Here is a 13,573-nt window from a genome sequence, read left to right on the forward strand (position 1 = left end):
TGAGTGGAAAGAAAGATTCATGATGAGAAATAAAAATAAAAAAAAAATAAAATACAAAAACACTCATCCTAAGGTGTTAGTTTCTTTCCATGTTTCTTAAGTTAAATGAAAAACAAGCCAATGTCAGACTCTGTGCACGGTTGTTGATATGATCAGAGGATTAAAGCTTGGCTGCCCAATCATGCAGTCTGTGAGACACAGCGGGAAACAAGTGGCGAAGTGACGGCAAGCTAGTTAAACTCACCAGGGCTTCTGGTATAGCCGGCATATTCTTTTGTTCATTAGCAACCAAAGCCATTTAGCACATGGCCTGTCACTCAACACTGCGACTGTAAGACCGAGATCCAAAGTCTCTTAGGCATAAAACAGCAGACGTGATGAGAGCTACATGTTCGTTGACGGTGAAATAAAAAAGATAATGACTGGAATCACTGACGTATAACAAAAAAAATCTGAGAAAATTGACCTTCTCCTCAGTCTTTAGACATCAACATTATAACATATGAATAATTACAACTCTGCATCTCTGTCTGTGCTTTAGTGGAATAAAGTATCAATATACAGGCAAGAAGTTCACATTTAAAGAACTTTCCTTTTACAACATACGACAAGCCTGAACTTTGAAGAATAGAACTGCAATTCAAACAATGAATGTGATGCGTCAGTTCACCAAGTGTGTTACAGCCTAAAAATCACAGTGTGTTTTTATTTACACTATTTGATTCTTCAAAGGCATGAAATATTTGGCCACATGTAGTCAGAACTCAAAAATACAGCAGGCTACTTCATTTTATGATAAGAAGAGCTTGTCAGCTGACCCGCCTCCTGGTGGTCAAATAAATCCATTGCAGATAATGTCGTCTGATGCGCTGCTTCTGGCGTGCGGGCCATATGTTTAACACCCCTGGTTTAGAGCGAGAGAAGACAGTCGACTCCATCGCCAAAACTCAAAGTGGGCAAAAGAAAACTTCTCTGTTGACACGCTGGAGGTCTGGGATGACAATGACTGACGTCTGTCTGGAAGTAATGGGACGAGGCAAAGAGGCAGACAAAGAGAGACACAGCAGAGGTCTTGTAGAAATGAGACAAGCAGAAGAGGAGAGAGGGGAGAGAGGTTTCGCGATGTGTCTGACGGTGTTGAGCTCTTGCTGATTATTAGCATCGAGGTTTACCGCACATCTTGAGCCTGCTTTTCCACTCGACTGGCCCAGTGTTCATTTCTTTCCCTATCAGACAAGAATAAGGATGGAAAGATGAATGGGGGATGACAAAGGAGGTGGAGTAATGGGTGGACAGCTTTTTCTTGCTTCAGTGGAGAGGAATGAAGAATTTTTGCACTTGAAAGCAGACATAAGGATGACAAAGGCTCAAGGCTGAAACAGATCCTTTTGTTTTTTGAGCTGGGCTTTTGAATAGCTATCGAGATACTTTCCTTCGTCACGGACAAACCCAGGCTCACTCCTTCGCACAAAGGGGGAAGTTTGTTTTGGTTTGGCTTTATTCAAAAGCTGGTGTAACCAAATTATGCCATGAGAAATAAAGTCAAACACTCGAGTAGGACTGTGCAAAAACATCCACACTGAGGTACATTCTGATATGTTTTAAAAACAATACCATATATCCTGACCCACATATCAACGTGTGAATCATGTTGCGACTTTCCCAACCATATTCAACAGGTAGAAGAAATTTGTCCTAAAATGGAAATTAGGGAGCATAAAACGATGATGTGACACTGCTGATTATTGTTATCATTTGCTTCATTTTGCCTCTTCTAATAGGGTGAAAATGGGGAAGGTACATTAACATATGTGCAGGGTTTAACTCACCTGAGGAGCAAATGTTGAAGTTAGATTTTCATATGGCTTCTTGAATAAGACTGAGAAACATTTATATAAATCACTCTCGTTTAGAATCACACTTGCCTGAGCTTTAATGTGATGCCACTACAACATTACATTGAATCTTTAAAAAGTGTTTTGCAGGTTCTGTTAAACTCCAGCTATGACAAAGCAAAAATGCAGCAAAAAGTGCTGCTCAGCCATAAGTCCAATTTTACTAAATTTCTTAGGAGTGCATAAAATCGAAAATGAAACATCAACTCAGCCAGAATCACAAACTACAGTATTTATGAAAGCATAAAAGAACAAAATGTCCTCAGTAAAGCATCCATCCTTGTATTTATCCCTCCTTTTTGGTAATGTATGCATGTATGAATGTAACAATAATTATAGAACTGAGCAAAATGTTGTTTTCTTGTTTCAGCATTTTTTAAAGGAGTTGCCACAGTGGATCATCTTCTCCACTGTCGCCCTTCCTCTCTTGCCTGCATGTCATCCCTCACTGCATCCATGAAACTCCTCAATGGTTTTCTCCTCTTTCTTGGTAAATCCATCACATCCACCCTGACTGTACTCTCTTCTTTGTCTCTCCTTCACACCATGGTGAATGACCCCAAGTACTAAAACTCCAGTAACTCTGTTATCTCCACTCCCTGCATCCTCACTGTTTCACTGTCCTTCCCACTTCCCTTCTTTCCAATGAAAAACTCCACTTCCCCAGACACTTTACAATCGGCTCCCAAAAGTACGATAAACTTTATCTGCAAACATCCTACAAAATTGAATATGAGGCCAATAAGACTAGTAAAATAAATTATATTACAACTTAATAAAGTAGCACAGAGGCATGCTGGTGACAGTTTAGCCTTCAATTTGTAATAATAGTGCTGAAAATGTACACAAATTATGTGAGTGATATAATCAGATAAAAACTAAGACTAAATAGAGATGGTAAAATAAGTAACCACGAGCTGAGGCATTTTTGCATAATGTGTAATATCTGTATAACACAACAGGATATACATAAGTATAAAGGAATGGAGGAACAGTGAGTCTGGCACACAAAGGCGAAGAAAGTGATACTCATCTGAAATAAAGAAGCTCACTACACTTTTCATTAGTTTGAAAACCCTTATTTTCAAAGATACTTACTGAATCAAATACTGTCCACAAAGAGGAGGCGGGTAATTGGAAATTATGTTTGAGTGGAACATCACAAAGTGTAAATAGCATGCAAGTCAAACACATTATTAACTGGTGACAGCGGCAGCGTTCAAAGGTGATTTGTTTTTCCTCTTTCAATACTACAACTAAACCATCATTAGTTCATACATTGTTTTTTTCTTTTTTCTTTTTTTTTTTTTTAAGAACTGCCTGCTTGCTGCCTCCTGAGCATTAAAAACAATGCATGTTGAGGTTACACACTGGAGTAGTGCTTGGGAGATGAAACATTCCTCAATCCATGGCCAGGCACATCCAATTAATCTGATGGATTAGAACGCAGGAGTTTCATTCATTAGTGTGCAGGGCCGAGAGTGTGCATGGCTTGGAGTATCCAGCTGAGAACAAGTATACTGGGGGAAAAAAAACAAGCTGCAGGTAAATGTGGGATTGCAAAAGGAGACCGTTTAAAGGAGACTTTGTTGGAGTGGAAGATGTATGAGTGTGTGCTCATTAGAAAGATGCACATCGAGGTGGTCTGCTGCTGAAAGCAGTCGCTGCTTACTGAGCGAACATGAAGATGAATGGAAGGACAAACCTAACAGTCACACTCTATAGCTTTCTCTCCCCTAGTTAATGAAACACACACTTTACCGGCATAAATCAAGCAATCTGCATCCAAAAAGCTTTAAAAAAAAAAAAAAAAAAAAAAAGTGTTTGGAATAGTTTGTTGTGCTGAAAGCAGACATTTTTTTTAAAAAAAGTTTTGATCACTATACAAAGGGCAGAGACAGATGAATCTGTCCGACACCAATGTGACATTTAGATGGAGACGGCTGTCAATGCTGCTGCCTTTTGATTACTTTCACACACTGTTGAAAAATAAGAGAAATCCATTAAAGAAAGATTGAGCTGGGGAATTTGAATAGAGAAAACTGATGTAGCATATCAAGGTTGGTTAGAGGGCACACGGGGTGAAACACACATCTAATACATAGTGAGTGTTCTGGCTGAGTTCATCAAAACTGCTTTTAACATGGAGCCTACCTCAGAAAACTGACACTCTGACTGGATCATTTTTCAATAAAAACAAGTTTTGGCTAAGGGTTTATGCATATCCAGCTCTTCAGTGAATGTAAAGGCTACGCAGGTTGGAAGTGAAGGAAAGTTTGGGCAGGGTCTGGTTTGAGGGTCTGTTCCTTTAATTCGTCTCCAGCAGTTTTTAACAATAAGACCAAAGACAAATCTGCACATTAGTCCTTCATATATTATTCCCTTACACAAACAAAGTCTTATTTGTATTTTTTGCAACCATGCGTCATGCGAACGCTGATGTTATTTTACTGCACAGCATGCTGACACATACGTTTCCCGTTTTAAATAGACTCACAACAACTCACACGCATACATTTGGGCAGGTGCATGCTGGGGGAGCTGTCGGATACAACTGCAGTGTACTACTACTCCAATTAATCTGATGGATTACTTCTACAATGTCTGCAGATGAAGTCGAAACATCTGTCTATAACATATGAGCGAGGAATGTGAAACTGAACCACAGAAACTGCTGATCAAGTCGTCCTTTATATTTCGGGGGCGTAATGGACATTTGACCGAGATGAAGCCCGTTTAACCGACAGGGAGGTCACGGGATACATTTTGCATTCATCATCATGCTTTTCATTTGTAAGCGTTAAGCCTTATACAAACACTTGTTCAAACATTTTGCTTCCCGAGGGAACACAAACATTGTTAAAAGGTGTGAGGGTTTTGTTGTGGGCTGTCTCAGGCAAGTGTGAAAACAATTTTCTCAAAGGTTAGTTCAATCAAAAATCGAAATATGAGCAAAAGAACCCGAACACTAATCACCTCCCCTGGGGACGATATCATATCGTGCTTTTTTTTTTCTTTTTTTTTTTTTATGAGCAAGCTCTTAGGATTAAGGTCATAGGAATAGATGTATTTACATTATTTTTCTAAAACAAATGAAGAAGAGAGCCGTGTTCATTTGAATACATTGACATTAAAGCCTTGCTTATATAAGTACTCCATGCAAAGAACCCATTTGTCATTTGGTGACGCAAATGACTTGTCTGCCCCAATGCATACATGTAATAACCATTTACACAGATTAAGGGCTGGAGTCACTGCACAAAGCTTGAGAACAGACACTAACAAGTGGCTGTCAATGAGTTCCTCAATGCGTGACATTCACGGTTGCTACGTTTCACAGAAAACATACATGGACAGAAACATGAGCACTAATAAATGTCACATCGTGTACATGCCACTGTTAGCATAATGGGAAAGCAATTCCAGCACTATTAACTCAAAGCATATGAGGAATGAACACACACTGCCCTCCTCCCTTTGTTTATTTGACCACTTTCTTTTTAAAACAAAACTGTCGCCATGTTAGTTGTTAATAGCTGAGGGCCAGACAACCTTTGCAAATAGCTATATTCATCCTTTCCCTTCCTGTTTCATGTATTTGTGCGCAGTGCATGTGCAGATGTGTTTGTGTGCATTTTATTTGCGAAAGGTCAAGAGGCACTCCGACAGGAAGCGGGATAAATGAAAAGTCAACAAAGCGGAAAGAGCGGCGGGGAGAAAGAGTAAGCAGCAGAGACGAGAAGAGACGGAGAGGAACTATGTGCTTCAATCTCGGAGAGAAGGGATGTTTTTGACATGCATATGTCGTTGACAGGATGTCTGAGGAGCCAACCTCGGAGGTTACTTAGATAAGGAGTGTCCCCGGCATCAAAATGAGAACAGAAAAGAGAAGGAAAATCAACCAACAGATGAGAAGCCGATAAAAAAAAAAAAAAAAAAAAAAAAAAACACTCCGACAGTCACGGCAAGATTAATACTTTTCAGATATTTAGATCCTAAAATATGTACAGTGCAAAAATAAGAATGAAAGGTTCCATCAAGCAGATCTGAAAGACCCAGTTAAGGAGAACACTGACACTATAAGCAGGTGGACTCTTAGGAAATCAGGAAATGCTTTTAAATCTCATTAACCACTGAATGTTTATGAAATTCAAATCTCCGTGGAGAGCTCAGTTTGATTACCCAAGAGTCAATAGAGGGAATTTCAAACATTTTTTTTTCCATGTCATTCAGTAAAATATGGTAGACAGATAACAGTAAAGCATTAACAATGACTAGTTCATGTGATTCTGCTGTGTTTTCCTTTTACTAAGATCACCACTGCAAGTCCTTGCAACTTGCACCACATACCTGGCTAGATTTTACACCGGATGCCCTTCCTGCAACAGCCAGGATTCAAAGCCAGGTCCTCTATACTGAAGGTCATGTGCCACCATGACGGACTCATCTCTGTATTTCTATATTTACAAGCTTCTCGAAAGGTGAGACATTTATTTAGGAAACATGGACTTTAAAAAAAATGAGAAATTTCTCGTTTTACAAGTGACATTTAAAAAAGGCAAGACAGGATACATGTAGCTATGATATAATAAAACTACAAAACCAAGATACTCATATTTTATTAATCCTCTCGGTATTGACCCATCCTCTTTCTTTGCAGTGGGTAGTGGCATCAAGCGGCTCCGGGGAGCTGACGGGGGTCAAGGGTCTTGCTCGGGTACACACAGTGGTGACCCGTCAGCTGTGGGCACTGAACCTGCGAACTCCTGATCCCAAGTCCACTTCTCCGGCCTCTTGGGCGCCACTGCTCCAAAATCAGGATGTAGCAAAGGTAAAAAGCTCACATTGCAGCTAGCTGCATGTCAATGCCTTAGGAAAGTGGTGCAATAGCTTGAATATTGTTTAGCAAGATTTGTTGCTGAATACATGAAATCATAAGATTAAATAGTGATTACTCTTTTTTTTTTTTAAATCCCCAGATGACAGTAAACTGCACTTATGTTTTCAGGCGACTGTACTAACCACTGTACGACAGTAACTGGTGCTTGCTACTTGTACTGAAATTCTAATTTAATAACATTTATGCTTGTGGATGCCAGTTTCTGCTGGGTTTCTGGGGAGAAGGGAAGCTCAGTTTCTTCATTTAATTTACCTCAAAATAACCAGATAAAGAGGTGGATAATTCTGTGATTTGGATCAGAGCGAAAAAGGATTCAGGAGGGATTTGCTGCTACTGGTGAAGGATTTCTCACTAACTGCTTCCTCCTCTGGCAGTTAAGTGCTCAACAATTTATGTAAGTTACTGCGTGTGCGTATGTCATAATTATAGCTGCTGATGCTACTTAATAATCCATTATGCAGGTAGTATATTTCGACATTTGACATTAAAACCTTGTGTTTAGCACGCAGTCCCCCATCATTTCAGAATACACTAGCGATTATTTTACAATTACTCGATAAACAATCGTACTTCCAGTGACAAAAATGCAAATATTTATTCCAAGTGAGACAATATTGCAATTTCCAATGATCATCTTTTCTCTGTAAGTAGACATTAGTATTCCTCCAACAAAGGAGCTTTTTGACATTTGTTTCAGTTCTGTTAAGTTTCTAAAATTAAATTATATTTCCCGTATTGCTCACACAAAATTGGGGGAAAAAAACAATACTACAATAAATAACCCAATGTGGAACAAAACGACATCTGCAGAATAAGTAAACAATTGTTTCTTGATCTTACAATTCATGTTTAAATAAATGTGAACACTTATTCCCGTGTCTCGTACCGGTGCACCAACCATCTCCATGATACTTGATAAAATATATCCACCTTCTCTCCTCAGCTACCTTTTTCTGTAAACTATTTCCTCTAAATTTTTCTTTTTCAGTCTTGTTCATTATGCTTAATTCCAAGGAAAGCATCTCTGACCTTGAGCAGAAGTGCTGGTTATTGTCTCTGTGTGTGTGTGTGTGTGTGTGTGTGTGTGTGTGTGTGTGTGTGTGTGTGTGTGTGTGTGTGTGTGTGTGTGTGTAAATGAGCAGGTGCAGCTCAAACATAGAGCAGCACTCATGCTCAACGACACACCCCACATACAGCGATGTCCTCTGCAAGCCAAAAGTCAACCATTTGCAATAAGCCAATAAAAGTGACAGCAGCGCTCCTGTAAATTATGAAAGGTTAGCAGTAAAGCAGAAAGGGGGCCGCTTCCAACAGCTGCTGAGCGCCATCAACCAATCAAATGAAATCAAGCGGAAATATGGAAATGTCATCAGCCAATACTGTGGAAATATAACATTGTTGGTCATGATAGGATAACAGTAAAATCACTGGCTAAAGGCACTTCCCAACGTTAATGCTAAAATTATGACCCTGTCGTTTTGGATTCCTTCTCCTTCTCGGGCGAAACACTCAGGCTACAGCATTAAAATAATGCAAGTAATTGAATAAATTCCAGGTGTAGAATTGTGCTGGAGTACGTTGATTAACACTCCTGCCTCACAGTGAGAGGCTGCTGGCTTCGGTCTGGGTTGACCTTTGGGTCTTTCTTTTCGAGGTTTCTAGTTCTCCTTGAACATGAATTTTTCAGTGTACTTTGATGCCTTTCCAAAGTCTGAAAACATACATTTTAGGATAACTGGTGACTCAAAATTGCATCAATTGTCTATCTCTGTGTTTGCTTAGTGAAGGATTGGTGACCTGGCCATGGTGTACTCTACTTTTATTGATGGTTAACTGGAACTGGCTCCATCTCCATCAACCCGTTGTAGGCGATGGATTTTACGTTGATTTGCTGGTTGCATTCTGACTGTGCCTGACATACTGTTGCATGTTCAAGCTTGCATACATTACATGACGATATAATACATATGTAAGTAAAAATAAAAGGATATATTTACATGCACAGTGTCTTGAGAACTGAACATCGATAGACTCGGCTAACTGATTACAGGTATGTGTTTTGTAAGACTGACATGGGGTGAGAGTTTTTGTTTGCAATCTGGATAGTAAGAGTGAAAGATGGACGGATGAGTAGAGCAACCTTTGACACCAAGGGAAAAAAAACAAACAAAAAAGTACAAAATAATACATAATACGATTGTTCTTCTTTCTGCTCCTTTTCTTTCGTTTGTTTTGTCTACACTGATGACACTGATGTATTTTCATCTTTTTGGTTTTTGTGTTGTTTTAAATGAAAGAAACAAACTAAACTAAACTAAAAGTTGTTGATAATTAAATGAGCAGAAAGGTAAAATCTAAGGTACTGGTAAGAGTGTGTAAAAAGAATAGCATTATAGGTGTGCGCGCGTGTGTATGCCAGCAGTATTTTCTTGGCTGCACAGTCAGACCCACCCTACAATTTCATCTGCTCGGTCGTGCCATTCGTCAGTTGACAAATCCTTTCAATATAGTCTACCTGGCCTCACTCCCTCATCTTTTGAAAGGAATTAAACTGTCTGGGGAGAGGTGAAGATTAGAGAGGCAGGTGACACAAAGTAACACAAAAGATGGTGGGAAGGGGGAGCAGGAATGATAAGAAAAGGATCCTTTCAATATCACAGCGCCTTTAGGAAAGAGCGCTCAGCTGGGACGTATAGGAAGCATAGGGGAGGGGTCAAGGGTGAAAACAGGGAACAAATAACGACGAGAAGTTGGGTTTGAATAAGCAGTCCAATGCCACTAAAACTCCTGCTGTTGTGATTGTATGGATGCATAATATAAATGTTGCACTGAAAGAAATTCCATTGACTGTATGTATTGGCCATCACTATAGCAGTGCTGCCTTCAGAGAAGAATAACTGGAAAGGCTTTGAAAGGCTGCAAGAGTAAGATGGCGCCAAAGCAAGACATCGCAGAAAAAGGCCAACCTTCAAAGTTCACATGAAATGCAATTACAAGATAAGCGAAAATTTAAGTACAAGTGTGTGTGTGTGTGTGTGTGTGTGTGTGTGTGTGTGTGTGTGTGTGTGTGTGTGTGTGTGGGGGGGGGGGGGGGGGGGGGGGGGGTTCACCATTGTTCGAAATTAGTTCATCAAAACTTCTATTCTTAAGTTTTTCTTTTTTTTTTTTTTTTCCTTGTTTGAGATTTGGCCTCAGCTCTCCTTGAGATTCAGATTGCTTCAGTTTTGACAAATTACTCGTGCATTTCTGTATTGGCACAATCAAGTTGATGATGGCTCAAAAGACTTAATCACTCACATTTGCTTTGCCAGTAAATGCATGACACTCTGTATTCTGAGACTCTGCCAAGCTGCAATAAAATCTGAGACTAATTAAATAACTCAGATGGTCCCAAATAATTAAAAGAAAAACAACATGAATATCAAACATATAAAATGATATGAACAATCTAAGCTTAAAACATTATAGTAAAATGTATAAATAGCTTGTTACTGAGATTTAAAAAAAGAGGTGCTGAACATAACTTTTGGTTGAACTAACAGGTTTTTTTTTCTTTTCAACAGGGTTTCAGGCGGCAGCCCCCACCAGGTCACTGGCTTCACCTCACTACCATTAATTTGTTTCTGCAAGTTCAGCGATAAATCCTTCGTGACCTTCTCACCTTTGAATTTGAATCATATGCCGATGGCAACGGCTTCCTAAAGATGTGAATTAATATCTGTCTTTATTTAAAATGCTGTTTCAACACTTGACGGAGTGGAAGCTTTAATGCTGCCCTCAGTCCGCTCGGTTCACACGACGACAAGAACAAGAGAGGAGGCCAGGACAGGAGTGTCAAATTAGCTGACTGCACTTTTTTTTCCCCCCTCTGGAGGCTCTAATGTGGCGTGAGGATGTAAAGAAAGAAAGAAAAAAAAAAGAGTGAGAAGGAAGGAAATGAAAAAAAATGTAAAGAAGGAGGGAGAAATGAAGTTGGAATTAATCAGTGGATGAGGAGAATTAATATGGCAGCAGATGTAATGAAGAGGTCACACGGGAGATGAAGACATTAAGTACACCACAGTTACAGGTGACGACCGCCGTGATGCCAGGAAGCAGCGTAACAAGATGTCTGGAAAACGGAAGATGTGAATCATGTCTATTATCACAGGTCATCACGGAAAAAATATGCTCAGAAGTTAGAACTTGCATCTCCAACAGCATTATTATCATTTCCATCCGCTCATTATGGCACAAAAAAAGGACGCCCGTCATCTAATGAAATACCACAGGCTTGCAGAGATACAAATATGATGTGAGAAGAAAAAAAAAACAATAATAATAACAAGAGGGTGAAAGCCACACTGGAGAGCAACACTGAACATGCTGTGTCGCAGTTATGACACAAACTGATGAGCGACAGAGAGAAAAACAATTGCCTCCAACACAGAACAACAAGAATCAAGAATGGAAAAAGAAAAATAATGTGACAAAGGGCTTGACAGGGGGTCTTAAACATTCTTCTTTATCTACCTTTATTTGTTTTGAGTCGATGAAAGTCTCCACCTCCCGTGTACTGTCTGGCTCTCACGTCTGCTGAGAACCGGAGTTCGATGAAACCCTTTCAGCTTCTCGATGAGGTGAATTGACTTTTCTAACGACTTCACTGCTGGGCGTACTCAAACTTGTGTCCCCGTGAGTTACTGGGTTTTTCTTTTTTGTTGTTGTTTATTGTTTATACACGTTTGTCTCACACACACTCACGCACAACAGTGCAGATATCTGTTTCACATACTTGTTCCTCATTCTTTAATTTCAGCCCCCCTTTCCATCACACTGCTCCAACCATCATTTTATACCTCAAGTTGTCTTATTTTTCCAATATTTTTCATTTTAATTTCACACTCGAGTGAGCAAACTGAAATGATGACCAGAAAAACTGTAAAACTTGCAAATGCAAACCACGTGCTTTGGTGATAAACTGGCAACTGTCCAAAAACCTGCGACAATGTATAAAAAAAACGTAGAGAGTTCAATAAATTCCAAACACAGAAGACATGGAAATGGAATATTCTGCATTTTAATGAGGGCCGGTAGACTCACAGATGTTGTAGTCACTGATCCGGTGCAAATATATCTCATAAAATGAATATCATGGAATAAAGAAACGAAGGAAGAACGCAGTTCCTACCACTTGTCCGTTCTGAGGGTTCTTGTGGGCGTAGGGAGGACCTCTGATGTGATTCCACATTTGGCCGGACGTCATTGCAAAAACCACACACTAAATGGAAACAAATGAAAAGACAAAGTGGATATAAATTTAAAAAAAAAAGAAAAGAAAAAAAAAACACCTTAGAAGACTTTAGACCTGTGGTGGAAAATGTGTTTTAGATTGTAAAATAAACTTTTTGTGGATTAAAATGATTAAAATTTAGTCAATTCCAACTCATCCACAGAAGAATACATGGAAAAGTTCACAAAGCATGGAGGAAAAAGTTGTTAGAATCTTTGGAATAATTTATTAAAAAAAAAAAAAAACCATCTCATTTATATTTCCATGTGTGCGAGCATGTGTTTCATACCAGTGCCGCCATGGCCCAGCCAGTCTTGTTGTAGATGAATTCCAGGTTGTTTCTCCTCAGATACAGCAGACCCCCGACCAGCGACACTAACAAGGCCAAAGCAATGGTGCCGGAATAATTGGGTGGACGGAAGACGCGGATCTGAAAAGATGGAAAAGATATAGAGACGAAGACGGAAGGGAAATTATCATGATAGGAGAAATGATCTTCACCTACACAGCCTTCGCTATATATGGAAATATATGATATTCCACAGCATGCTGAACATTGAGGATAAATTAACTTCACCCACACTGTTTATGGAAACATTTTTGCTGTGGAAAAGTTAACATGAATGGATTGTCAAAGTTCTGAAGATGGACTTAATAACCTTGGTGCAGTTTGCATTCACCGATATTTTTCCTCCAAAAATATCGAGAGGGTCAACAACTTGTTCACTTATTGTCAAAAGAAGTTTTCCCTGATATTGACCTTGTGACTTTCAAAACTGTTAAACGTGTGAAAAAATGCACGAAATATAATCTTTGACACAGGAAGGTGTAAGACCAACACGCATTTCCTTGGACGTGTTTTGGTTATGGTGAATGAGTTCTGTTCTCATGGTGGTTGGTGATTTTCCTAAAAGTTATTCGAAAAAGTGACTTAAACAGAAAGAATTTCGGAATACATAAACCTTAGCCCAGAGACCATGAACTCAGAAGTCCAGTTCCTGATTATGAACACGAGCGAATTAAAGGTCTCAGACATAAAAAGATAAAAGTCAGTATGAAAGGACTGAAAGGCTGATGGCAGAAACATGCAATATTTAAAACTCAAATGTGGAAAATAACATCCCGTCTCAGTGAAGCACATCTAACATAGAGGCAGTTTAGTAATAGTTTTTTTCTTCATTGAAAAAAATGCTCTAACCACTGCTATCTGCTCGTCTGACTCAGACTTTTTGATAAGAAGCATTATAAGTCTTTGCTTGTAAAAATGTTCCAACTGTGAGCCAAGGAGTATATTCAATACCATTTCACCTTTAGAGTCCAAAAGAAACCTCCCCATTTAGTGTGAAAAGTAGAAAATGTTAAATTATCGTTAGAAAATCTCACTTGGTTGCATTACAGCTGCATTTTTAAAACATGTTTTGTTTAAATTTGTGCACCCAAATACGCTAAATGTCCTACTAATTTATTTATTAATGTTCTAAAACCATTGTAAGATAAACATTGACC

At 39.1% G+C, this 13,573-nt stretch overlaps 1 protein-coding gene across 1 annotated transcript in view; it reads right to left on the reverse strand.

The window, feature by feature from the left end:
- tusc3 (tumor suppressor candidate 3) overlaps positions 1-13,573 on the reverse strand; it is an 85,150-nt gene that overhangs the window by 20,965 nt on the left and 50,612 nt on the right. The window contains exons 5-6 of the mRNA XM_030093190.1: positions 12,357-12,497; positions 11,966-12,055 (exon numbers count right to left, since the gene is read on the reverse strand). Of these exons, the coding sequence (XP_029949050.1) occupies positions 11,966-12,055; positions 12,357-12,497 (231 nt within the window). The remainder of the gene's footprint in view (positions 1-11,965; positions 12,056-12,356; positions 12,498-13,573) is intronic.

This window comes from Salarias fasciatus, chromosome 6 (genome assembly GCF_902148845.1).
Source record: "Salarias fasciatus chromosome 6, fSalaFa1.1, whole genome shotgun sequence".
NCBI lineage: Eukaryota > Metazoa > Chordata > Actinopteri > Blenniiformes > Blenniidae > Salarias > Salarias fasciatus.